The sequence below is a fragment of the Hippoglossus hippoglossus genome, chromosome 21 (genome assembly GCF_009819705.1).
Source record: "Hippoglossus hippoglossus isolate fHipHip1 chromosome 21, fHipHip1.pri, whole genome shotgun sequence".
Classification (NCBI taxonomy): domain Eukaryota; kingdom Metazoa; phylum Chordata; class Actinopteri; order Pleuronectiformes; family Pleuronectidae; genus Hippoglossus; species Hippoglossus hippoglossus.
In genome coordinates, this window is record NC_047171.1 from 5,756,276 (window position 1) to 5,782,779 (window position 26,504).

Below are 26,504 nucleotides of genomic sequence, written 5' to 3' on the forward strand. Positions count from 1 at the left end.
ACAACATGGATTGTTTTATTGATTTAAGTCAACCTGGTGCACACACACGAACTAACACACCAATCAGTACTCTGTCTTACTTAACCCTCCAGGAGTTAAACACTGCAACTGCAAAATTAAGGAGAAAATAAACTCTCCACTAATTGGGACAGAATAAATCTAGTAAATGGACGTTGAGGTAAGATTTTATTTTGTTTCGGTCGAAGTCCTGATTTTTATTTTAATTAGTATTCTTTCAGTAACTCATGTTAACATGAATTGGATTTTTTAACCTTAACTAACATCTACATTGATATAAAGTGCACTTGTGTAACCCGTGTGCCGTTTATAGCTACAGAACTACAGTAAGTCTTCCTCTGCTCTGCACCTATGCCTTAGAGGGGAGGTTTTCCAGGTGGTGGTTAGTGTGTGTCTGCTCACAAACTTGCACATTCATGCGCACAATGTTTTACTCCATCAGAAAACTGTCAGCTAGACCCACAGTTAACTTTGCTGACGAGGACACACACACACACACACTCACACTCACACACTCTCCCCTGTCATCTGTCAGTCTCCCACACAGCCTGTCCTCATGCCAGTTCTCGGGGCCGTGTGTGGCTGTGCTTGTGTGTCGTGTGTGAGCAGTGGCGGCTGACAGCCACAGCCAGGTAATGAGATGGTTGAATGTAATGAATCTAAATGCATTTCTTTGGATGCCCTGCTGTCGAGTCACTAACCTGCGGAGCCTTATTACATTCTGTTGTGAGTCCTCCTGAGCCGGCCTCCTATAAATTAAATGAATCAAAACACATTTCCACTTCCATTAACAGTCCATGGAAGGAGAAGAGAAAGTAATGAGGACCTGCAGAAATTGTGTCCTTAAGGAGTTCATGCTGACAGGAAACCTGCCAGACGTATTAAAGTGATTAATGGGTTCAATTGACGGGCTATTTGTCACACAAATTGGCTGCAGGTAACATTTAGAGCTCCACACCTGGTTTATACGGAAGCCAGAAAAAACCACCAGTACAAAATATGGAATAATCTTGATAGAAATTACAGGAAACATAAGGAAAAAGTAAAAACCTGATCAGTGTAAACAGGTTTATTTTAGAGCGAGGGAATGTTTGCACACATTCTACTTGTGAAGAGAAATCCCTAAAAATAAAGAGTTCAGAATTCCTCAAATGTGACTTCGACGGATTGTTTTGATTCGAGTGCACACTCGTGTATTTCAGCTCCTAAATGTCAACTTGAGAAAGTTCAAGTGTGACAATCTAACCGAACCTCAATTTTAAACTAAAAGTGTCATCGTTACTTTGCTACCTGCGTGTAAGCTGCACTTCTGCAACTTTTAATGACTTGTTGCTATGACAACAGCTCCACATAGAGCTTAAGCCATGCTCGAAGAACTGAAAAAATCACGACTCGCATCACAAGATTAAATCAGCTCATTGATTTACCCGCGCATGAAGAACATTGACACAAATATTTACTTTCTTTGTCGTCCTTTTGTTTCTTTCATTTCAGTCCCCAGACACACACACACACATACACACACACACACACTCACGTCGAGTCAAGATGATTTTGTTTTTGTGCCGAATCCAAAGAGAAGATGTCTCACTCATACTGCAGGTCTATTCTAAGATCGTACTTTTTACAATATTATTATTACAGAGATTCAGCTCATCAGCACTCGGCTGCAGTGACATGAGCAAACTTGCTTTTAACCAATCAGAGAATGTCATTTGTGTTAATCACACCTCGGAGTCCAATGACAGGTCACCTCAGAGCGCCCCCCTGTGTGTTTCTCTTTTATCACAATATGAATTGTCTCTGCAGGATCATTATCTACCTGTTCTCACCTCTTCTGATGACTTGCTGATCAGGTTATTATCTTACTACCACGGCAGCGAAGAACTTCTATACTTTTAATTCCCTTTCGTTCCCTTGTTATTTCCAAACAGTAGTAAATGTCGTAGCATTTCTCCTGAGCTCTTTTACTCTCAATTTCTTTTTTTCCATCCTCACTTACAATGACAGGTTTGCTATGGTTGAATTAAATTACATCCCCGCCAGCGGAGACAGACACTCAGAGGTTATTAATGATGTCATTCAGCCCTGAAGCCAAACAGGAAGACATGGATCACGTGTCAAAGGTTCATCTTTGTTCCTTAATTCACTGTGTGCGTCTGTGTGTTCCCTCCGTTAGTCTGTCTGTGTGTTTGTTGTGTTGACCTGGTGGGCGTTCGCTGCCAGCTGCTTGCTTCTCGCGGCCTCGCTGTCTTTCCTCCTCCGTCTCATCCGCCACGCTGGCTGCTGCCCGTTCCTGCAGCGCTTTACATGCCTGTAAAAAGGTTCACGGTGGAGCTGCAGCCCCGGCGAGCACCCAAGGCAGAAGATTCATGGCAAATTTATGGAGTGCAGGTTACAAATTGCAGAGGTTACGCCTCAGTTTCCAGCTCAGGATTGATACGTTGAACTGGCTGACAGCGGTTTCAGGATGTGGTTGGGATTGAGGTCCTGCAGGTTAATTGGAAGGAGAACTCGGCTCGGTTTTGCTTAGGAACATTTTGCAAATCCTGAACGTCAGTGAGATCGGTGAAAGGACATTAACACAACCTTTGAAAAACAAAAATTCAGTTATTCTTGGTGCTGGTCGGTGCTGGTGGGTACGATAAAGGACAAATCATTTTGTGGAACTATGAATATCCTGTAATGCTGAGTTTGTATATACATATCTATACCAATCTAGCAGATGATACATTACCCACATTGACATTGTCAACTGTGAGACAATCAGATAAATGATAACATCTCCTCAGATGAGGTGCTGGTCATTTGGAGTCCAGTGTGGTTCCTGTAGTCGGGCCGCTGATCTTCTTGAATCCATCGAGCTCCGTGGATAAAGTAGCACAGCGTGTACGAGCAGTCACTAAGTCAAACGATGCTGAGCATGAATCACATCGCTGCCAACCGCAGGCGATGCAGCGACACGAAACAAATCCGTCTCAAACGTGATGATTTAGCTGTTTTATCTTTTGAAGCACCTTGTAAAAGTCTGTTGTTATTTCTGAATGACGTCACCTGATGAATTCTAAAGATTTATGGACTAAATTCAGCAACAAGCTCACACACACACACAAACAGGCAGTGCAGCGATGGTTACACCAGAATTAGAAGGTATATAGGTGTTTGTTTTAAATGTAGGAAAACCCATTAAAAAAGGTGATTGACTCCTTTCCCATTGCCAGTAGAGGAGTTTGACTTTCTGATTCCCCCCTCTTGAAGTCACCAATGCTTTATAAACTGAGGCGATCTCTCACTTCGCTGTCTTTCCAAATTCACGCGTTCTTCCAGGTGTGACATTTCATTCTTGCCGTTCAGAGCCGAAGCTGGAGCCGAGTCATTTGACCTGGGAGTGGATCCAGATTCTATCCATTCCCATAGCAGAAAAAAAACAGATGTAAGTGGGTTTCTCGACCAGTGGAAAAGGGAATTTCTAAAATGATTAACAACTGTAACATGTTACTTGTTGACGATAACTTTTTTATAAAATTAATATAAAGATTCAAATGAAAAATAGGAACAAAACCGAAACACATGTTTGTCAAAAGAGTCGTGTCTTATACACCAAATGCAAAGCAGCACCAAACGTGACTCAAGTTTCAGACTTGAGTGTGCTTTTTGAATAAGAAAATAACACTGGTCTAAGGTCAGTGTTATTTTAAAGCCCCATTATCACGATAGAAACATGTTGTTACTACTCTGCAGAGAAACATTCCCTCTCACTACCTGGCAGATCTGCCCTCATGATGGCAACCCACCATGCACACGTGGCTTTTAAAAGAAATGGGAGACGGCCCCGTGATTGGTTTATTGCTCGTTACCCTGTTAGTTTTGTGCGGGTCCGGGTGTGTCTCATGCGAATGCGATGAATGAGCAGATGTAAACAGGCCCACTTGTGTCCATGTATGCTCCACAGCGTGTGTCTAAGAGTAAGTGCCTCTCCATTTCCTTTGTTCCGCTTCAAAAGCTGCCCACACGCTCATTCCAGCCGTGGGAGGCACTTCATTGTGCTGTGAGATTAGCTTGGCAGGCTGCAAACAGTAATACATTTAGTCATGCCAACTTAAACAGAGGCAGAAACAATGACTACATCACTGTAATTAAATAAAGCTCCATCCCCAGTGTTTACTGCCCCGTTGGGTCGGAGCAACGTCAAACAAACATGCATTTTGTGAAATTGTCGTTTAACTGTGATTTCTTCTTCTTCTTCTTTTCCAGAGTCCAGAGCTCTGAGCGTTGACGTGCACGGTTCACACGACAAGTCACAAAACTAATCTAGCCGTGTGGCACATTTTCATACGAATGCAAATCGACAAAAGAAGATTAAATCTTCAAAAGAGCCAATGCAGACAGTAGAAACACACGTGGAGGAAACGGGCAGCACTGTAAAGCTGCAGCTCTGGATTTTCAAAAAATGTATTTCTGTGAGTAATGTGCAGCATTATGCATGTATCACATAGTATGAGGCACGCCCACAACACTTATATAGACAGTATATAGGTGCCAAACTGCATCTCGCACATCCAGTAGCATTACAGAGAATGACAACTTGTTGTGACATTATAAATTTAACATTTAAACATTAGATTCCACGTTTACCTTTGCATATTTGATACAATTACAGGAACATTAGGTCACTCAAAACTCCAATTTGTGTGACATTTTCTGCTTGTCCTCTACAACTTCAATGTAACACAACACATTTCATATCATGAATGAAAGAGCTTAAATCCATTGTCGTCAGATGAAATGATTTTATGAATATTGATTTAAGTGTCTACAGAAAGATGTTGTCATTGATGTTATGTTGTCCCAAGGGAGAACACATTTCTTTTCTCATAGATAACACTTAGACATAGTGATAAAATGTCTGCAGCACATTATTGACTGGGCTCAGGCTCAGGAAAATGCTTTTCTTCTCTGTGAAATCTTAGAGTGATAGAAATGTCTCCACGAAGACACCAGCGCATGTTTTGCTCTTAGCTTCGTCCCACTCCACTGACCTCAGACGTCATTACTGAGGCTTCAAGCTTAGTTTAGTTGTTAATTAGTTTCAAAAACGCTAAATATTCTCAACTGGTTCCTGCCGTCCTTTTGTTGGACTCATTGTGTTTATGGACTTTGATCTTGTTGTTTTCCTTGTGCTTTGGATTCATATCTTTGCACTTTTGAAACTTTATTCCTTGTGTGACTCTCTTAACTTACTTCCTATCTTTGTCTGGTTTGTTGAACACTGAACTTTACCTGTGTCTTGTCAACTTTGTGTATTTACGCTCTGCATTTCTCTTAGTTCAAAGTTCATCTCGTCACTTTCTCCCCCACTTTTCTCTGTGTGTGTTTATTCCCCCCGTGAGGTTTAGAACTGAGTGGAGTTTCACTGAGCTTTGAATAAACCGGGTTCACAGTGCAGCAGTGGTGGTGCAGCCTCAGGGTTCCTGCAGTTGCTCTTTACTTACTGCCGCTCAATTACTCACAGGTCACTTTCACAGTTTCAGACAGAAAACTGCAGCCAGCGTCACCACAGGCCAAACGACCAGCCCGTTCCATACAGGCAGGTTTAGAACGGGCCCTGCACCAGAACTTTAAATCACACAACTGTTCCCACATCCTCTGCAAGTCCATCATGATGTTACTGTCAATCCTAAAACATCTCTTCAAGGGGCCCTCACCGGTCTCTTCAGCTTTTTCTGTTGTGTTCACTTTTTTTTTTTTGCTATACATTAATTCCCCTTTTTTATTCCCTTCAGGCCCAACCCTCTCTCTCTCTCTCTCTCTCTCTCTCTCTCTCTCTCTCTCTCTCTCTCTCTCTCTCTCTCTCCCCTGCACCCCCCCCCCCCCCTCTCTCATTCTCTCTGGAGACGGGTCACTGTGGGGCCTCTGTGTGCAGAGCGTGAGACTGTTTTAATGTGACTGAGAAGATAAATTGCTGCCACACATCGAGTATATATGTATATACAGTATACGCCTGGTGAATCATGTTTTTCACAGGATCTTAACCGAGATGGAAAACATCCTGCGATTTAAGGTGATTCTAGTTATTTTAACAGGTGTGAAACTGTCAAACAAAACAAGATCTATATCTGGCTTGTGATTATATATATATTATATTAGTTTGACTAGTTAATGTATTTTTCTGAGCTCATCTTCTTGGGTTCTTGGGAAATCACAAACAAGACAGAAATAAACCAGAGCCACTTGGGGAAAAGGAGGAATTGAATTGTGACACAGAGCAGTGAACATAACTGACATGAATTCATGTTAACAGCCGACATCTGTGAATGACATTATGGAGTGTGTTATTGTCCTGTGGGGACATCGGCAGGAGGAGAGTGGGAGTCTGACGTCAGACCCTGATCGTTCTCCTCTTTCCTTTGTCCCCCCCCCTCCTACGTTCTATCTTCATTTTCCTCCTCACAGCTGGAGACAGGATGAACTGTGGCTGCGGGAAACTTTGAAACACTAAGATTAAGATGCAGTGATATTTAATTTATTGCTGTCGAGAAGTAAATGTTTTCATTGTCGCTCACGGCAACATTCGTACTGTTTAATCATGACCCTACAAATCAATACATTTTGACACAAAACAGTAAAACCATAGACCAGTGAAAACACACCTACAAGAACTCAGTCGGATAAAGCCCCTTTGCATTGTCGGTGGTTCAGGAGGGTGTAAAAAGGTTCGTCCACTAACCAGAGGGTCAGCGGTTCGATCCCCGGCTCCTCCAGTTTGCATTCCGTAGTGATGCTGGACCCCAAGTTGCCCCTGATGGCTCTGCCGACAGTGTGTAAAAAACGTGATAAGATATTTCGCTTTTTGGCTGGCAGGGAATATGTTTTCCTTGCAGTACCCCAAGTGGACACTGGGGAACATTACTGAAGATACCAGCTTTCTTAATACAGCCGTATATGGCGAAAACAGGCTGCCGCGATATTTTGTAAGCTGCACTTCTGAATATGAACTAAGTAAAAAATTTGCCTCAGAGATGTAGTGGAGTATAAAGTTGCATAAAATTGAAATCGCTTCTTTGAATTTGTACTCGAGTACTTGAGTTGATGTACTTAGTTTCATTCCACCACTGCATTCATCAGACATATCTCAACAAAAACAATCTCCTCCTCTGCTCTGTTATGTGACAAGAGGAGGCGGAAGTGCTGCTGGTGTCGGCTGCATCTTACACCGAGGACCTCGTAAGCAATTTCTGAGGTTTCAAGCATAGTTTGCGAGCTAATTAGTTTGAAAAAGCAGAGGCGCCTCAATTAGCTCCTGCCGCCATCCTCCTGCTGCACTCGTGAACCTTGCCGAGGCTGCTGCAATCAGAAGAGAGACCGTGTTAGGGAGGAAATTAAACGGGATGGTTATGTCCCTGGAGGGAAGATAAGCAAATCACCTCTGCTATTTACTAAATGGGCAGTTTATGTTTGATGGCAGCGTTGACAGCATGTGTTCACCTGTGGTGCAGAGAAAATATGTGGAGGTGGAGATGCTGGATGGGCTTTCTGGGTTTGTACCATCACTCATTATATGCACCGTGCAGAGGTGGCAAACGTCCACACTCACTTACTCGAGTAGAAGTACAGATACTTACGTCAAAAATTACTCAAATCAAAGTATAAGTACTGATTGAACCTCTTTAGTTTAAAAGTACAGGCTGTGAAATGAACTCAAAGTCTAAAAGTAAGAAGTCGCCCTCTGACAGCCGTCGTGGAGAGTGTTTCTAACTCAACACTTCGATATGACTGTTGTCAAGTCCTGTATGAATTTTGCGTCGAAATGTTCTATTTTAAATAGTGGGTGATAAAAGCAGAATACAAGATGACCCGTGAGATCCAGGGATCTTCTCTGACAGTGTCACAAAGAGCATTTGAACTACGAAGGCACGAGGCAGTGAAGGTTCACTCTCTTGTCTCCGGGCTGCTGTCACATCACAAAGGTCGTAGTCATCACCCAACTGGAGCTTCCATTTACATTCTCAGACCCGATATATCTGAACCTGCCTCACTTTAAAAACTGCAGGAGGGAGACACACGTGAAGGCTGGTTAGAGATCTGTGGATTTTTTTTTTACCACAGACAATGAATCTGAATGAAAATAACTGTTTCGCACTGTATAAACCCTCAGTGTGTGTTTTCCAGTGTGGTGTCTGGTACGAAGCGGATCCCAGAACATCTGTCTGCAGTTCAATCGCTCGGCTCGGGAAGAGAACAGGCAAACATATGCCTCTGTGCGCTGTACGTGGGCGGCCGGGCTCCTATCAGATAGAGCCATCTAATCTTCCAAGGCACAGAAAACACTCCCAGTCTCATCCTTTGCGGCCGTCGCTCTCAAATTTGAATATATATGTGTTTTATTAAAACCAAAGTACAATGAGCTCTTACTTATTCATGAACACTAGCCCAGTCTGGCCCCAACAGGTGTGTCATATTCATTTCTGTGCACATACAGAGCTTTTGGGACGCAATTAAAAATCCATCCACTGCTATTAAATGTAATTTAACTACAGCCACTGCTGAAATTAACCTAAAATGTGTGTTTTGACAAAGGTGGCAGTGGATGCTCATAATTTTGCACATATCTCACTTTGCAGCAGGATCATTCTGTTGCAGGCTGCATGTTTTATACAATTTTTTTATATTTTTTATATTTATACTGGTACAAATACACGACTGCAAATTCCTTGTATGTGTAAACCTGATGGTGGACGACCTTAACACGTAAGTCGGTACGTGTTCTATGTTCATTTGATAATAGTGTGAGTCATTAATTCATCATTGCTGCTGTGGTTTTCAGTTTAAAAAGCTGTTTGCATTAAAGAAACAAGGGACGATGATACGATGCTGAGTAATTGTGTGACTGACCCACACTGACAAGTCTGACAAGATGTGTGTGTTTTCCTGGTGAAAATGGTTCGACTCAGGAGATCGTGCACGCTTTTGAAACGCATTGACACTTAATCTTGCAAAAAGTCCAATTCCCCTGAAGCACTCTTCAGACACACATGAAATCTGGACGAGTCAGAGCTGAGAACTAATTTCCAGTGAGAGAGGAACCTCTTTATCCCGGCAGCTCCTCCGCAGCTCGCAAGGAAACGACTGATGAAAATTACAAGTTAACTGTGAAACAGCTGATAACAGTGTGCAGGTATTACGTGTCTCTTCCTGATAAGAGTTACCTTACATAACCACTTAGGATTCATCTTTTCAGAGGAGCTTAAAATATGAATATTATGATGACGTTGGTTTGATGAGGCACCGTTTATAAAGGTCTATTGTGCCTTATAGACAGGAGGCAATTTGTACCATAAACTCTTCCCACTTGATAACCTGGCAATTCTGCCGTACTGCAGAGGCTCTGAAACACCTTAGTTAGTGGCTTCTTTTAAATTTAGGATTAATACGTACTTTTATCAAATTGCCTGACTTAATTTTTTTGTTTATAGATTAAGCCATTTACAGTTTTTAAAGTGGTTCAGTACTTATATTCTCTCATTGCTGTGTTTACATCTGTTTCTATGTTGTGTTTTATGTAGCACGTGCTTATGGTCTGAAACACTTTATAAGTGCTATATAAATTATAAATTATGCGACCAGGCACTGACAACATGACAAAATCTCTGGCTTTACAAAAAGTCCTCAAGAGAGGATATTAAGATCGATTGTGTCTAAACTGCAAAACAAGCTAACCTCTTCATTCTTCCTCGTGTGTTTAGGTCTGACCTCTCGGACCTCTCAACCCACTCACTGTCCTTGGTTTTTATCACTTAGAGCATAAAGTGCATCGTTGTCGCTGCCACAACATCTGCTCCCCTCGCAGTCACGTGAGGCTTCAGCGTCCGAATCTCCTCAGGTCGTCGCTCTCTTCCGCATTTTACTCACGAGGGAGACTCAGTGCTTTAATAAGGTGAGGCAGTGTGGGTGGGAGAGGTTATGGCTCGCAGGAAATCCCCTCACAGTGTGAAATACACCGTTTTCTGTTTTCAGTATTAAAAGTAGCATCATCACAATCAGATGTTGGACAGGTAGATTTTCAGATGGACAGACTACAGTTTGTTCACATGCTACAAAGAGCTAAGTAATGATTTAGCCACAGTTTAATGGGAACTCCAGGCAGACTGCTAAAATCTGCTGACCATGTATTATTGATGTTGTTGTCCTGTGGGTTTCCTCGAGGTAGATTGGGGGTTAGGTTGATTAAAGACTCTAAATTGGCCGTAGGTGTGAATGGCTGTTTGTCTCTGCACTACTCTGTTGACCTGTACATGGTAAACTCCGCCTCTCGCCCAATGTCAGTTGACCCTGAGAGGATAAGAGACATCGATAATGGATGGATGGACTCACCTTAAAGGACTTGAATGAGACTTAGTCTCAAATGACTTTGACTCAACTCAAATTACTTGAGACTTGCACTTGTCTCCCATTGATTTGACTCTTGTCTTAATTGTCACTTCACACTTCACTCAAACTTGTCTCAAATGACCTGAGACTTGAACTTGTTTTAAATGACTTGAATTTATCACAGAATTACAGACACTTGTCTTGGATCTTTCTCTCATGAAGTGTCACCTCTGGGCTTCACTTCCATTAGTGACTTACTTACACATGGTTTGGGAATATGACATTTAATGTTGTATGCTTCTTACACCTCCATGTTTCTGTCTGTCCTCACAACCCTGCTGTTCTTCAATGCTTCTATGTGAAAAGGGTAAGTCATAATTCCTTAGGACACATATCAGTGTGCCATAAATACGTGAGGCTGTTTTTATTTACACTTTACAAACTATATCTTCTCCTTCCTCCTAACTTTCACATGTCAGCAAATTCTGGGACTTGAACCCAGTGCATTCATCATGACTCAGCCACGTGTACATTAACACAGCATTCATCATTCACATTCTACCTGAAAGAAAAACGAGTGCCGGACATCATCCCACACATTAATCAGACATTCTTATTGAACTCCATGATCATAGATTTTGAAATTCAATCATTAGAAGTCACCCCACCAAAATCCAAAACAAAAAAGGAATTCAACCTTTCAAAGCCAACGTTTCCTGCGGTTTTCAAAGAGCTTTTGGCACGAAGTACAAAGTAAGATCCTGCTGGGGAAGTGTGGGTGTGTGTTTTAAAGTGTGTTCCGCTGACAGGCAGGTTACAGGTCAATGAATCTATAAAGGGGAGAGAGCATTCAAAAATATCAATGAGGGAACAGTTCACACTGCACACTTTACCACACAGGGAGATCATAAATCAATAGAAACCTCAGGTCTATGATACACGAACTCTGCTAGAGGCTATGGCAGCATTCTGCAGCGATGTGCGTTGGCTGACTTTATGCGTTGTTTGATCTCCTTTCTTAAGATGAAAATGTCGTTTTTTTTCCCACTGTGAGTTTCTGACTGTTTGTTCTCTTTCATTCTCGCATCGGATGCAAATCAGTTTGGTTATTTTATTTCTGTATGGTAAACAACCTCCATGACAGAGGAGTTAATGGTTAATTAACTGTCTGCAGCCCCCCCCCCCCAAACTTTCTATAGTTTGGCGTTTCTCCGTCTTAGTTTCCTTGGTGATGGACGGATGGAAACTGCACAACACAACATCATAACTGCCGGACCAAATTGGGGCCGTGACCCCTGCGCGGTGACCGTCTCAGCGTGCCTGTCTCCGGAACACAGCATCTACCAATCATCGGTGTGTGACATTGTTATCTTCTGCCTTTTGTCCAGCTAGTTCCGTGAAGCTGTGGAAGAGCCTCTCTGCGTTTCCTTCAGGAGAGAGAGAGAGAGCTGCAGGTGGAGAGATGAGACCATGGGTGCTTGATATGAGCAGAGGAGATGAAAACTATTTCTTCTCCCACCACAGTTCCACAGTGAACCATCTGAACGATTATATAATATATAGGAATATAATTCAAATGTACAGTAATACACATCTTTTTAAAATAAATGTATCCAGACATCACACAGAAAGAGATAAATGAATGGTTGTGTTCCAAAGACATTCTGATAATCCACTGACAGATTCATGTCATGTCCATTTACAGTGTACATATACATATATATACACAATCTGATGTCCCTGTGTTCCCTAGACGAGGTCAGAGTAACTGTCTTGTTGAGTCCTGGTCAGAGTTTGAAACTGATCTCCTGGACAGTTCTGCATTTTCTCCTGTTTGCTGAAGTAGGTGATGGTTATTTCCCCAAAAAAACAGTTGTTGAATTCTTGTGTGTGTTGTCGTATCACCACCACATCCCAAAAACTCTTTGAGGCAGTGTCTCTCAATAAAGTTTATTTTTTTTCTTATATTAGAGAATCTCTCCACCAGTGCTCGGGTCCAGATTAGATTCAGGAGAGTAGTTCAGCTCCTTGTCGATAGAAATGAAATAATTTGAGCCGCACAGGCTTCATATCAGTGAAGATGTGTTGAAGCGCTGAGGCAGGACCTGAATTTAAAATCATTTCATTTCGCTCCAAACTGCACGTCCATGTTGTAGTGATTCTGGTCCTATATCGAACACCCGTTTTCCAAACATTACCACATCCTTTGGTCGCTGCAGGTGAGAATGGTGGAAAAAGGTACCTCTTGTCTCGAGTCTTGTGACCTCCACCCCCACCCCTCATCACTCTGTTCACTACATAATCCCCTCGCTGCGTTTGCTCCTCCACACCACCAGGCCAGTCATGAGAAGCGTGACCAGGATGGGCACCACGATGAAGGGTCCCAGGATGCGGTTTGGCGGGTCCCTGAGGAGCCGTCCCGAGAGCGAGCAGTCGTGGAAGTAATGCTTGTGCACCCGGATGAAGAACTCGTCCACCAGGCGGTTGGGCCAGAAGCACTCCATCTTCAGCGCCACCAGGTACGTGCAGTTGGTCAGGTCACCGTACAGCCTGCACACAAGAGGAGGGACAGGGGGGGGTCATGATCTGCCTGCTGTTTGTCTTGTTACTGTTTTACAGGTTGTGCTTTGTGTTGTTGTTGTATTTATCAAATCAACACGTGGCTGTTTGACAACACTTGAAAAACAGCTGTTGATCAATTTGTCTCTGACACAAAATCATCATTTGACTTGGCTGCTAATCATGTTTCACTTAGACAGAGAAGCACAGAGTTTGTTGCAGGTCTCTGGAGGTTATGCATACAACCAATATTCCCTGAGGGACGCAAACAAGGTACAAGTAACACATCGATATGATAATGACCTGTGTTGTAGTGAGGGTGGAGACCCAAAGGGAACAATGGTGCCCACAAAGTTGTCCCAATAACATTCTTAAAGACCCATGAAGACTTTTATTGAACAGTTGGGCTGCAGGGAAATTTGTTCACATGTTCATGGTCCCCAGAGGATGAATTGTAATACCTGTGATCCCTGACACATATATTAGCAGCATCATCTGATCAAAATCTCATTTTGTGCTTTTGACCAAATACCTGCAGTCTTAATTGTAATTAACAACCACAAGCGCTTAAACTCAAAATACATATAGAGAATATTGTTAATATCATTTAACCAGTTAAACATCAGTATATTAGCATTATCAATGTTATTATGTAGAATTGAACCTGCAGCCCCAGCCACCATTCAGTGATCTACAGACTGACCATGTGGTCACACTGAGAAAAACACTGTATTATGTTTAATATTTTACGCTTACATTCAAATCTTTATTGTATCATTGTATTGTTTTCTTTACTTTGATTAAATAAGATTTGTACGGAGGAGCTGAGGTAAAAGAAGCTCTGAGGCAGATCGTCTCAGATGAAAAACACTTGTTCTTCGCTGTTTGTAAAGAAAGAGGCAGAACGATCTCTTCTACGCTCAGTTCACTCTCTGCACCTTGCGTGCATGAGTGTTGCTCCTCTGAGGTAATTGAGGTAATGACCCATGAATATTGGTAGGTACACGAAGGCCTCTCCATCTACAGTTCACAAGTACACACACACACACACACACACACACACACACACACACACACACGCACACTGTGACTTTTGATTGATTGAAGTTCATTAATGACACAGTCAGGCTGACCTCATACTGTTCCCCAGTACATTGGGCTATTCATATCTGAGGCTCATTGTTATTTCTAAGAAAAACAGACAGATTTCTATTTGAGGGGAAACAGATTCACACTGATTTACATTTACATCACGTTAAGTATTCATGTACATACTGTAATCAAAGAAATTACTGTTCACAACAGTATGTGAACTACAGACTGTTTGACTTCACAAATCAATTTTCCCCTCATCTTTTAAAGTTGTATTAATAACAGAGGCTCCAAAAACACACACACACACAACTGCTGTGACTTTTGTAGCTTTAAAACCGGTTACCGGTTTACACATCCAGCAGATACAGAGTAAAGCACCATTAGAATTCAGTTGGAGTCGGGTTTGAGGCCCCCTGACTAATTTAAATCCAATATTCACTCTCCTTGGAGCTGCACTCAGGCTCCTGTGGGAAACATTGCTCTGCAGCTAAAGGCTCCGCTGTGTTCGGCAGCTACTTGCTAACTTTGATTGTCTGCCATTAGTTGCTGGGCGGGAGCATGCAGCGAATTTGTCGGAGCTTTTCTCCTGAGGAAATTTGGAAAATTGGATAAAGAGAACCATGAGAAACGATCTGTAAACGTGAAGATAAGTGCAGTTAATTATCTGTTGGTTTGCTACTGACTCCCTCTCACATAAATATTAAAGTATCAGTTAGTGCAGCTTTATGATAAAAAAGATTATTTCTGCTTATTCCCTCTGGTCAGATTTCATATGTTTAATTTTATAACATCTTTTGATGCTGTGCCCCAACATGGCGGCTCGGCTGCAGGGCAGCGTGGTTTCAGGGGGGGGATCAGCTTGACTCAGTCCGGATGTGTTCTTCCTTCCTCCGCTGTCTCCTTGAAGTTCTACAAATCAGCTGAATTCCCTCGGTGCCGCTGCTGGCCTAATGAGCACTGATGTTATTTGCGAGTCGCCGAATGAAAGAAGTCGCCGCAGAGTCGAGACGCGGGCGGTGAACAGAGAGAGTCGGGTACCGGTTCACCTCGTGTAGCCGCGGTCGGCCTCCAATCAAACCTGACAGAGTGCGACGTCTGCGAAAACAGAGTGTGTGCGAAGTGTGTGAGCACAAACAATTCACCCGCGCTGCTCAATATTCTCTCCGGTGTAATTTCTCTTTGAGTCTACATATTTTTAATCATCCGGTCTCACAGAGTGAATCAGCCCGTGTGACTTCGGGCCGTTTAGCAATTCTGCACCTCGCTGTTTCTTTTTTGGGGAAACGTCTTACACAGAGGTTTGTGCTGTGTCCTGACCTCACATGTAGGTTTACTGTGACTGAGACTCTTAGTGCTGCTGATGCACACTGACTGTGTGCGGCCACAGGGCAAGTGTTTGTGAGTATCTGTGAAGCAGAGCAAACATTCCTGTATGAATTATGCATGTCTTTCCCATAATGTATTTATAGTTCTTTTAAAAAAAAAAAAGACAGAGTTAACGGACAGGAAAAAGACAGATAAATAAATTCTCTGGAGTCTCTGTTCACTTCAGAACAATGGCGAGAGTTACTAAGCGGATCACATTGGAGCTGATAGATATTAAAGACAAATTACTTTTCTTAAAGAGCTGCAACGAAGAATAGAAAGACGTCGTCCGTGTGTTTTTTTATTAACTCAATTAAAAAATGGCGGAGAGTCTTCCGGAAATGCGATGCTGCCAAGTGGACCAATCGAAGCTCTTGCGGTCTGTGTCGCCTTGACGTTTAGTTTCTTTTTTTTGGGAGGTGCATGTCAGGGTACGGCGTTGGGCTCTGCGTAGGGTACACGTCTACACGTAGGCTACGGTGTAGCTTCGAAGCAGAAGCATGAATTTAATGTGGTATGGTTTGAATTCTTTCTCTCCTCTCTCTCCTTCCTGTTCCTCTCACCACATCCCCCCCCCCCCATGCTGACATCCTCCACATTAAGAACCCTGATCAATAATGATCCCCACAGATCAGAGTTGTTAGAGCTGGAGTTAACAGTGTCAACAGAGAACTGACTGAGACACAGAGTTCATGGCCTATTTAGCTTTTCTTCAGTTACAGTGCAACATAAAGCAAATCCGGTTTCATTCAGCTCAGTGACGGAGAATTCACGTTGATCTTCATCAGTAAGCACCAACACTGACGGGGCTGCCATTGGCTGCTGTCGCTCCAGTGACGCTCCAGATGTTGGAGGAAATTCTTGAGTTACAAATAATGTTAGGATCCGCTTTGTGTACTTCCTATTTGTTTCCCCTTCCTTATTATGCAAATATTGGAAAGAGCTGTCCAGGTGTTGTTAAAACACATGAACACACCGAGGTCGGAGCAACGACTTCACCAGTCGAGAAGCAGATCCAGTGCCTCACCGACTGTATTTAGTATGAAACATGTGGAGGGAGCAGGACACATGCATCTGGATGGGTAGTAGTTTGATCTGTCGACTGCCTGCACAGTGTGAATAAATAAAACCTGGATAATGAATAAATAAAAGTGACACAGGACACAGCTGCTCCAGTGACTTCAGGAAGGACTCCTAATTCCACACCCTCGCAGAACCGAGCGGGGGGGTGGTGGACAGGTGTGAAGGTAGATGGATGGTGTTATTTATTCAGTTGACATTGCAGCATTTGAAGGGAATAACAATTTTATTTGCGTGAGGTTGATGATTTAACCGAGAGCGGAAAGACAACAGAGTCGTCTGTAGGTTTTTCACCTTCTCTGGACCCAATAGATCTCTGCAGTGGAAATGTTTTGTCAGAAGAAAGTTAGGATTTGAAAGAAGAGTCAAGATATTAGTTCAGTTATGTGTCTGTCAGGTGTTAGAAACGTCATCAACATGCCCACTTCAGCTTGTGACCCATATAAGTGCTCTGAACTATCCAGAGATGCTCCCACGGCACCGGGTGAATATCTGTGTCAGGCCTCATCACTCTCCCCCTGGTTTCAAAGACCTAACCTCACTGATTCGAACATCAAAACCAAAAAGGATTTCTGTCATTGTCGAGCCATTGATTGAAATTGCAGGGTCAGCAGCTCCCACTAAGTTTAGCCGAGATTCCCGAGATGCTGCGGCAACACGTACAGGGGAGGATACAGGGTTGCTAAGTAACAAAGATGCTGTAACTCACCGGAAATCGAATAAAAGCAGCAAAACTGTAAACGGTCATTAAACTTTTGTTCTTTATCACAGAGAAAACATGAGATAAGAGAGTTTCCTTGTAGGAGAATGGATCTGGAAGCATGAAAGAACTGCAGTGAAACCTGAGGACAGGCACATGAAAGATTACTTTCATGTTTCACACAGATGCATATCTATGATTATCTTCCCGTCCTCACGTACTAAACATGTCCGGGTATCACAGTTCACCTCCTCCGTCCCGTGACACTGACCGGTGTCGTCACCTTCAACTGCATCTCATGGAAGAAGCTTATTTTGGGCCATTACCCAGAAACAACCCTCTTCATCACTTGCATTTATTGCTGAGAAAGCTTCTGTCATGCCTGCTGTGCTCGGAGAGAGATCGCCTCAGAGTGGAAACAGAATGATTCCTCTATCTGAGACCCCCCCCCCCAAAAAAAAATAAAAACCAGGACAAACTGTCACTACCGAGCACATCAGACAAAATGTTCTTCTTTTTTCTTCCTACTTTGTTATTCTGCTAACCTCCCGCATCCTTTCTCCCTCTGGGCGAGAAGGAACATCTGAGTTTGTGTGCACAGTGTGTGTGTGTGTGTGTGTGTGTGTGTGTGTGTGTGTGTGTGTGTGTGTGTGTGTGTGTGTGTGTGTGTGTGTGTGTGTGTGTGTGTCTCTTTCCTACATGAGAACAAAAGTGATAAAATATCTTTGCAAAGTTTGGAAGATGTACACAAACCTCATGATGTTTTCTTTGTTCATATTTATTCTCACTCTCCATTTCTCACCCGCTGTATGTTTCCAATCAGTCGATACCAGGATGTGAGCAGATGGGGCTGGAAGAGGTTTGTTTTCCACGTGTGTGTGTGTGTGTGTGTGTGTGTGTGTGTGTGTGTGTGTGTGTGTGTGTGTGTGTGTGTGGTTGTGTTTAGATAACAGCATATAGACTTGCACGCTTGTGTATTTGTATTTGACAGCTTTGTTTACATTGATACTGAGGTATACATTTGATGTTTGCGTGTGAGCAGATGTGTCAAGATTGATGAGTGTGTGTGTGTGTGTGTGTGTGTGTGTGTGTTACAGTCTCGTCACTTTGTAGCATTAAACCAGAACACACTCAGAAGTCCGTACATTTCCAACAAGTACAAAGCTCGACCTGAAGCACAACACATGAGTGTGTATTGTCAGAAACTCATCTACACAACACAGCCAAACGATCCAGCAAACACACTCATACACATACTGATGAAGTGGGTTAATATGAGGCCTATTCTCAATAGGATAACATTGATCCCCCAGTAAACCTTTGGTTTTACTTTGCGTTCACAGATGAATACTTCTAGTATTGTGAATCCTACATTATAACACTGTGAACAGTCTTAAGCTTCTCTGACTCATTTGGTTTATGGCTGTGATTTATATCATAGAAACACAACAATATCATTTATTGTGCTTTATTATAAACACAGTGAGTGAATCAGTGTGTGTAACTGGCAGCAGAAGAGTGAATTGTAGTCTTGTGTGTTCATGCATGTGTCGCTGGGATCGTGCAAATATAAACAAATCAGGGACCCACATGCAAAAAGCTCGGCTCCCCAGCACAGCCAGTGGTAAAAAAACTATCTCCTCAAGGTACTTTAAACATCCCCTCCAGCCTCACATGTAGATAATCTGCTTTGAATATTCACCTATCAAAAATAGATCCACTTCACTGGTTAAAATCCTAAAATAGGTAAAACAACTTGCAACTGTATTCATGGCGATTTGAGCCACAGAAACGTAATAAATAATAAACGTATTCACTAAACTTTCATGTATCAACACTTTTACTGTCTTAGTTTTGATCATGTCCGACTTTAACATATTTTTGTAAAAGAATATTGTCACAGCAACATATACATTTAGTGGTGGAGCCATTGTAATCAGGTGGCTACAGCATCGGTGAGACAGATGTAGCCTGGGGAGCAAAACTCAGGACTTAAAAACTCATTGCTATGAGTGTAACTGTAATTTCTAATGAGGTAAAGCTGAGGCTGCTGTGTTTGTTTATCTGTGACGATATTGGATTTGGGGTTTTAATATACACAGATTGTGTAGCATTGTGAACGTCGGCGTAGCAACACAAGAGAGAGAAAAAGGAGGCGAGGCGAATCCATTTGTATGGCGCATCACACCCAGAGGTCATTCAGTGTGCTTTATAGAACTAACAGAAGGATAAAAAAGTGGAGAAAGAGATAAGACGCATTAAGAAGATTAAAAACATTTTAAACAAGAGAGAGAGAGAGAGAGAGAGAGAGAGAGAGAGAGAGAGAGAGAGAGAGAGACAATCTCCCAGTTTCCTCTCCTGCTTCTACTGAAACCACGTGGGACCAATAGCCCGACTAAGTGAGTGTTTGCAGTATTGATGCGAAGGCTCAGAACAAGGAGATTGGCTCAATTATTGCAGGGAAACACCTCTTGTTGTGTTGCTCCTCTAAGGGCTCCTGTGTACACACACACTCCAATCAATCAAAAGTTGAGCTGCTCTCAAATATGGCCGACAGAAAAGCAAAATTATACAGGAGGACGCTAAAGAAGATTAAATGCTGGATGAATTAAATGATAGAGAAAATTAGATGTTGTGCTTGTGTTTCCTCGACTGAACCTGAAGAATACAGAGACTTTCAAGCAGCAAGTGAATCTGTCTGTATTTATATGAAGTGTGTCTAGTCGTTATCAAAGTGCTTTACACTTCAATTCACCTTCACACATCGTTCACACTGTGACGGAGCAGCCGTCAGGGGCAATTTAGGGATTCGAGGCGTGGTATTGAGGAGCAGGGGATCGAACCACAGACCTTCGGGTTAGTGGATGACCCACTCACCACCTGAACCTCAGCCACCTATGTAACCCTTGTTTCTCAAAAACCACCAAGGTGAGTGAATGAATGAAGCACTACATGTATTAACAGTAGCAGAGGTTTGGGTGGAACTGTAAAGGTCAGGTGAAATTTTAAATACACACATTAGGTCTGTTTGGATTTATATTCACTGTATTATATATCAAACCAAAACATGATCCTTAATATAATAATATTAATCATCATCATCTTGCTATTTTGGTAGAAAACAAACATTCCTGAACATTTTACTGATATGTTCAATATCACTATACTTACCAAATAAATCAATTAACAACATATCCTCATTAACTTCATAGATGAACATGGGACAAATATTTCCTTTAAAACCTACTCACTGTTGTTGTTTTGTTATAAATGCATCGAGTCCCTACTTTCATTTAAAAAGCATCTATATGTGAGTTTTTAATTACTATAAATGGAGAAACTTCAGAAGTACTTAGGTAACTGGACTTGCCTCATCCAAGAGGCTTCTATATACACAACTTCTGAAGATACCATAACCTGGATGACTGAGAATCTTCACAGATATATAATTGGAGAATGATATATAATAAAATAAATTAGGCCAATAAATGATACTTCCAGGTTTTTAATACATGCTGACGAGTTTACATCCAGGTTTCCTGAAAGATGCTGACAAACATCTTAATTGAGGCAAATATTAAATTCTTTGTCCTCCAAGCTATTTGCATGCATTGCGTAACAGCTCCGGCCGAGGGGGCAATCCAGGCAACGCTGGACGTCATCCAGTCATTAGAGCTGTAAAACCCCCCCCGACAATCCATTTCTGATCACAGACTAATCAGCCGTTTAATCACGGGAACTTCAGTGAGCTTTCCACACTGCTGAGCTCACTGGATTTGTCTTACCCACAAAGGGGTTTTTTAAATTATTACAGATGGCTGACAGGCATGCATGACTGACCGACCAAAATACACCCGACAGCCACACAGAGGAGAAAAGGGTTCTGGTGAAAAAAATCAAGGAAGAAAGCTATTTTTAAACCAAGTGCCTGCAGAATGAAAAACAGAGACGAGGGCAAGTGGAGAGAATTACACCTTAATTAGAATCAATATAAAAACACAACATTTGTCTTGGATGGATTAGAAAATCTTTTCTACTGTGTTCTGTGCTTGTATTTATGCAACAAGTGCTTTCTCACTGTGTCGTGCTTCTCCATCATTGACCCCATTTCGTAAAGTGCCCGGAGATAACGAAGGTTGTGATTTTGGCGCAACGCAAAAAAATTTGAATTAAGTGTGACAAATCTTACAAGATCTCCAAAATCAACATGTAGTCGCTCCGGAAATGGAAATGACCGCAGTGTGTGGAATAATATTCAGGGAGAAAATGTGTAATTCATCCCAGCCACAGGGGTTAATAAGCAGAAGAAAAAAGGATTTTGAAAGTTGTTTTTATTCCAAAAATGGGATCTCCTCTGAGAGTTTGGGTGAAATTGTTTACACATGCAAATGAAAATAAAAATGAAAGAAACCTGGAGCTGTTTTGGCTGTGTGTGTGTGTGTGTGTGTGTGTGTGTGTGTGTGTGTGTGTGTGTGTGTGTGTGTGTGTGTGTGTGTGTGTGTGTTAGAGCCGATGCTAAGCTACTGACACGCCGAGCACAGTCCTGTAATAATGTGCCACAATTAGCCGACTAACCCGACAAACAGACGGAGCGGCTGGATGAGCCGATGCAGCCACAGGCTCCTCTGCTGCTGAGGCCGGCAGATGGAATCGACTGCAGCCAAAGCACAGTTAAAGAGAATCCATACATATTCATAAGCAGAGGATTATCTCCAAGTTGTTGATGTTAAAGTTTCGTGAACGACGTGAAGGGGCAGCTGTTTTTTTGTATCTTTTCATCAAATGCACATAACTGCTGTTTGTGGAGCTCTGACTATTCCAAAGGTCTCAAATCTCAAACTGATAAAATAAATAAAAGTCAGTTTTTTTAGATACCAGGAGACCGAGGGGAGCTGGACAGGGCCGCAGCAGAGCATCAACCCAGCGGTATCTGCTCCTTTGTGCGAGGAGGAACAGGAGGAGCACCGCCAGAGCCCTACAAGATGACCTCCAGCAGGCTACAGGTGTGCATGTTGTGTATCTGATGCCACCCAGTACCAACACAGAGCTCACTGATGCCCTGCTCCGGGTCTGGGAGGAGATCATCACGCAGGACACCATCCACCGACTCATTTTGATATATATATTTTAAAAAATCATGCTAACCCCTGCATGTGCATTTGCAAGATAGTTAGAGGAAGAATACCGTTGGTTCTCTATGTGCACAAAGTCTTTACAGCTACACAACATAAACAAACTGTGACAGACCTTGAACCACAGCTCACATTTAATTCAGTGTCTTATCTACAGGCACGGACCCCGCGCTGTATCTGGCGCCCCACCTTGGCTCCCGGAACGAGCGAGTAAACACATCTTTATTCCTCATCTGGCTCGGCCGTCAGTCAAACACTCGCCCTCTCAGTCAGAGTGTAAAGAGGATAAAGGAATCGTTTCTAATTCATCTCCCGAAGCCTCGTTTTGAAACAATTAGCGTGACGGCACTTTGACATGGATTTGGACAGCAGAGAGGAATGAGTCATCCAGATTTCCGTTGGACGCTAACATCGGTTTTATTGTCCGCTAATGTTCTCATAGGAGGATAAAAGGCTGTGATTCAGTTGTATTTTTTTGTATTCCCTGTGGTCATTGGATTAAAAGCACACATTCTTTTTGTTCAGAAGGACTTTTTTTCTGTTTCACTGGCTGGAAACGATCACTGTCAAGTCTCAGACGTCGGCTGGGAGCGATTTAGCTGTTACTTTGTTTGTTCATCGGCACCAAGTAATTGGACATGACAGCTGAAAGCCAAATCCTTTATCATTCTCTATTTTCCTCTGCAGCAGTTTTATAATTGCCCTATCTTTGAATTTATCATCGCTGCCAGCTACAGTAAACGCCTCTTTGTTTTTTTTTTTCTTTCTCCAAGATATATTTCAGCTCACACTGACCCATTTTACACCAAATAGTTTCCTGGATGCAAGTTTTCTTGACCATCAGCTTTACAGATGCTCATTAAATCTCTCCACATCCTCCCGGTGACCTGGGCTACAAGTGCATTATGGAGGAGTGTGATCCGACCTGACGGAGCAGCTCCCAGGCCCCTAAAGCTATGAAAACTTTAGTGACAGCTCTAAACGGCCGAATGAGAAAAACTGCAGAGTGGAAGTAAGCGATGGAGAGGGAAGTAAAATCTCATGGGCTGGACTGTGGCGGCTCGTCGGCCGGTTAGCACTTGTGCTGTCGGGCAATATGCATCAAAGCCTTGGCTCAGGGTTCGACAGCTGCTGCCTCAGCTTGTTGTTGAATGTGTTCATGTTCTGATTGATCATAAAGAATTCTGCTGTTTGTATAATTTATCACAGTGAAAATAACTTAAACATATAATGCCCACACTAACTTGTTTCTGTAGAATCGGACAAAGTTGATCTTCAAAAAAAACTAGGAAATTGATGGCTTTTAAAAAGGTAAAAACATATACGAATAAATCAAAATCCTTCTATAGATAAAGATATTAGCTCATTAGCTTATAGAGGTTATCTACTTGAAATTTAGTGGTTTCAATTTAGTTTGTTCCAACTTGAAAAGTGAAATGTTTTATGAGGTTAAGTAAAACAAGGACGATAGTCTGACTTTACAGGACAGTTGAATTTATTAAATATATAGTATATATATATATATATATATATATATATAGGGTTGTTGTAATTTGTTCCTAAAACATACACGAGTTGAATCAACTGGATAGCCGATGTATTTCCTTTTACAGTGTACTGACATTAGCAGTAGCACTAGTGCGACACATATTTGTGTGTGTGAGTTTTTGGAGACCCATGGCACAAGAGTGTTTAAAATGCTGAGCCTGAGTGCTTTCAGTTATTTAGGCGGTGCCAACAACATACTGGAAGCTGTTCAAACTGAACCTGGAGGGCGACATTATCCAGCTGGATGTCTGCGTCTCCCCAGCTGCATTCGCCCGACTTGTCATATTTATTCATCTGCCAAGTGTCTTGTGCGAAACCTGAGCATTCCCTGTGCAAAAATTATTTATTTCAGCAACAGTCCTCCTCTGAATTATCAAACAACCGAACTCACTGATCAGATACCTGCGTCCGCTTCATTAGCAAACCCCACACGTTTTCCTTCCCCCTGCAGGGTCAGTATGAGAATAATTTGATCAGTGCCGGTTAAAGATAACTGTGTCAACAAAGTGAGCGAACCCAGGGAGACTTGTGACAGAATTAAACATTTATCAGCGTTTCTTCAAAGCTCAGTTTCTTGCCTAAATGTCTGTTTTTGTCTTCTTTCTATTAATAAGGCCTTTTAAGTGTCTTTCAGGATAAAATGTCTACGAGTGATTTCCTAACAACGTCTCGGTCATGGTGCGGTGACACTGACATGTCTGCGTTGCCATGTCACCAGCCTGGTCAGTGTGGCAGGAGGTAATTAGACGAGCCTGATGGCAGACGCGATATTGATTCATTGAGCTGCACGACCAGCGGTAGACATTTAAACAGGACTTAGTATGCACAGGGCGGACTGTGATGTTTGCTTGCTTCTGGATGCATGTAGACGTTACATTAGTTTCATCACAGCTGGAGTGAAATACCTGAATGCTTTTGGTTTATCACACCAGCAATTTAGCATGTTTTGTCTATTTACCGGTTTTTCAGCTTTTTTCCACCTTCCAGGAAGCTACTGGTTTCCATATGATTATCAAATCTTTGGGCAGACTTGAAACGTGCGTGTACCCGTTTGGAAATGGGTAATGATGTTCACTGTGATGGAAAACACAAACATGTAAAACTCTGCAAGCTGATAGAAAACAAGAGCTTCTTGGAAGAAAGAAAAAAAAAATACATCTGCAAAGGAAAAGTCAAAATGTTTGTTTTCAGGAATTGGAAATTGAAAATTAAAAGGTTCTCTACAAAGAGTACGAGGAGAGATGTTGGAATTTATTTCGAAGGTTATATATCAGATTTGAATAAACTGAAGGATCTCATATCTGCGCACTTTAGTGATCTCTCTGACCATGATGGAAAAATCCCAACATTTTCAGAAATTTTAATCATCTGGCCCTTTCAGCGTGAAGCTACACATTTTTATTCATAGTTTATAAAACAGAAAAATCCTTCGCACATCTATTTAGAGAAGGAGAGAGAAGTAAGTGGAACAAACGTTATGTATTGCACCTTTCCTATATTGGAAGTGAGTGCTGTCTTATTAGTTTAAAACTGTTTAATCATTATTGTGATTATATTATTATTATATATTATGAGGCTGTCTGATTTATTTACATAACAGTAGCTCATTTAATTATTTTTGTCACCTGCAAGTTACAGGCCCCTCATTTATTTGTAGCTCGTCAGTATCGTTTGTACTTAGCTGTGGTTACCAATTGCTGCCCTTTGCTGGTTGCATGCTGGGAATTTCAATGTGGACACAACATATCGACAGGAGAACAAATGGGAATAACAATAACTGCTTGTGGGGAATGAGGAGAACAAATGTATTAGGGATGTCACTAAATTGAAAGGGGGGCAGATAAACAGGCGATATCTTAGCATCTGCACCTGCAAGACATCAGGGGCAGAGGAAGCAGCGGGCAAGATAAGGGAAATGAAAAAGGAAGAAGCGAAGGAAAGAAGGAGGAAGGAAAAATAGAAAAGACAAGAGAGCTGTCGCCAGTGCATTTAGTTCCACAATGTTTTAGTGCAGAATAAAGGCAGTCTTGCACTTTTGCACTTGAGTCGTTATCTCTGTGAAAGCTCGTAAAGTATAATAGAAGTAGAGTACATTTTGGGATCTGAGGAAAATACACACAAGTATTTAATAAGGTATACTGCAGTGACAATAAGCGACAGGTCGGCTGAATCGAGAGGATTCATCTAACTTTTCGTGAAAAATGTAGAAAAGTGCATTAAAAATGCTGAGGAATGTGATCATAGGAACATAATTTATCATTCCACCCGTGAGCTGCTTCTATTCAGCAAGAGAGAACGAGGGAGATTTCCTGCAGAGAGGGAGAAATCAGCTCAGTGTTCACGGCTGTGTGAGGCGAGCGCGCTGTGTAAACTCAGGCTGATGTGGAAGTGACGGCTGAGGACAAGAGAGCTGAGGAAGTTAAGTGTGTTGTCCAGATATTATTCATGATCTGGGAACCTACATTTGTGTCCACAGTCAGATTATGGGAACCATGAGACCTTAATGAGGAAAGAAGTTCTCATCAAGTAAAATCATTAAATATTGAAGGTAAGACAGGTTTTGAGGTAAAGGGAAGGTCAGGTTAAGGTTAAGGAAAGTGCAAGTTACAGTTATAGTTAAGGTTAAAGTAAATCTCTGT

General features: G+C 42.1%; 1 protein-coding gene across 2 annotated transcripts in view; it reads right to left on the bottom strand.

Moving 5' to 3' along the window:
• Window positions 1-11,015: 11,015 nt before the first annotated feature.
• The window catches only part of ramp1 (receptor activity modifying protein 1), a 45,213-nt gene continuing 29,724 nt past the window's right edge, over window positions 11,016-26,504 (bottom strand). For both annotated transcript variants that reach the window (XM_034574034.1, XM_034574033.1), the window contains exon 3: window positions 11,016-12,936. In XM_034574034.1, coding sequence (XP_034429925.1) covers window positions 12,681-12,936 — 256 coding nt within the window. In that variant the 3' untranslated portion in view covers window positions 11,016-12,680. The remainder of the gene's footprint in view (window positions 12,937-26,504) is intronic.